Here is a 222-nt window from a genome sequence, read left to right as displayed (position 1 = left end):
GCTGCTGGCATTGCTAGGCTCAGAGGGAATGCACACAGGACGACACCCAGAAGCATCAGCAGCAGCAGCAAACGTGGAGGGGAGACAGAACAGCTGCCGCTGCAAGCAGAACACACAAACCCTAAACCCTAAACCCTAAACCCTAAACCCTAAACCACCAGCAGCAGCAGATGCTTCTTTTTTCTGTGTCTCCTCTGCTGTCTCTGTTTTTGTTTGTGTTGC

At 51.8% G+C, this 222-nt stretch overlaps 1 protein-coding gene across 1 annotated transcript in view; it reads right to left on the bottom strand.

Annotated features, from left to right (window-relative positions):
- EMH_0037510 (uncharacterized protein) overlaps window positions 1–222 on the bottom strand; it is a gene marked incomplete at both ends in the record, with an annotated part of 4,023 nt that overhangs the window by 360 nt on the left and 3,441 nt on the right. The window contains one exon of the mRNA XM_013495185.1: window positions 3–99. Coding sequence (XP_013350639.1) covers window positions 3–99 — 97 coding nt within the window. The remainder of the gene's footprint in view (window positions 1–2; window positions 100–222) is intronic.

The sequence above is a fragment of the Eimeria mitis genome, genomic scaffold (assembly GCF_000499745.2).
Source record: "Eimeria mitis Houghton genomic scaffold, Emh_scaff1461, whole genome shotgun sequence".
Classification (NCBI taxonomy): Eukaryota; Apicomplexa; class Conoidasida; order Eucoccidiorida; family Eimeriidae; genus Eimeria; species Eimeria mitis.
The sequence above is the reverse complement of the archived record's forward strand: the minus strand, read 5'-3'. Positions and strand labels throughout refer to the sequence as shown.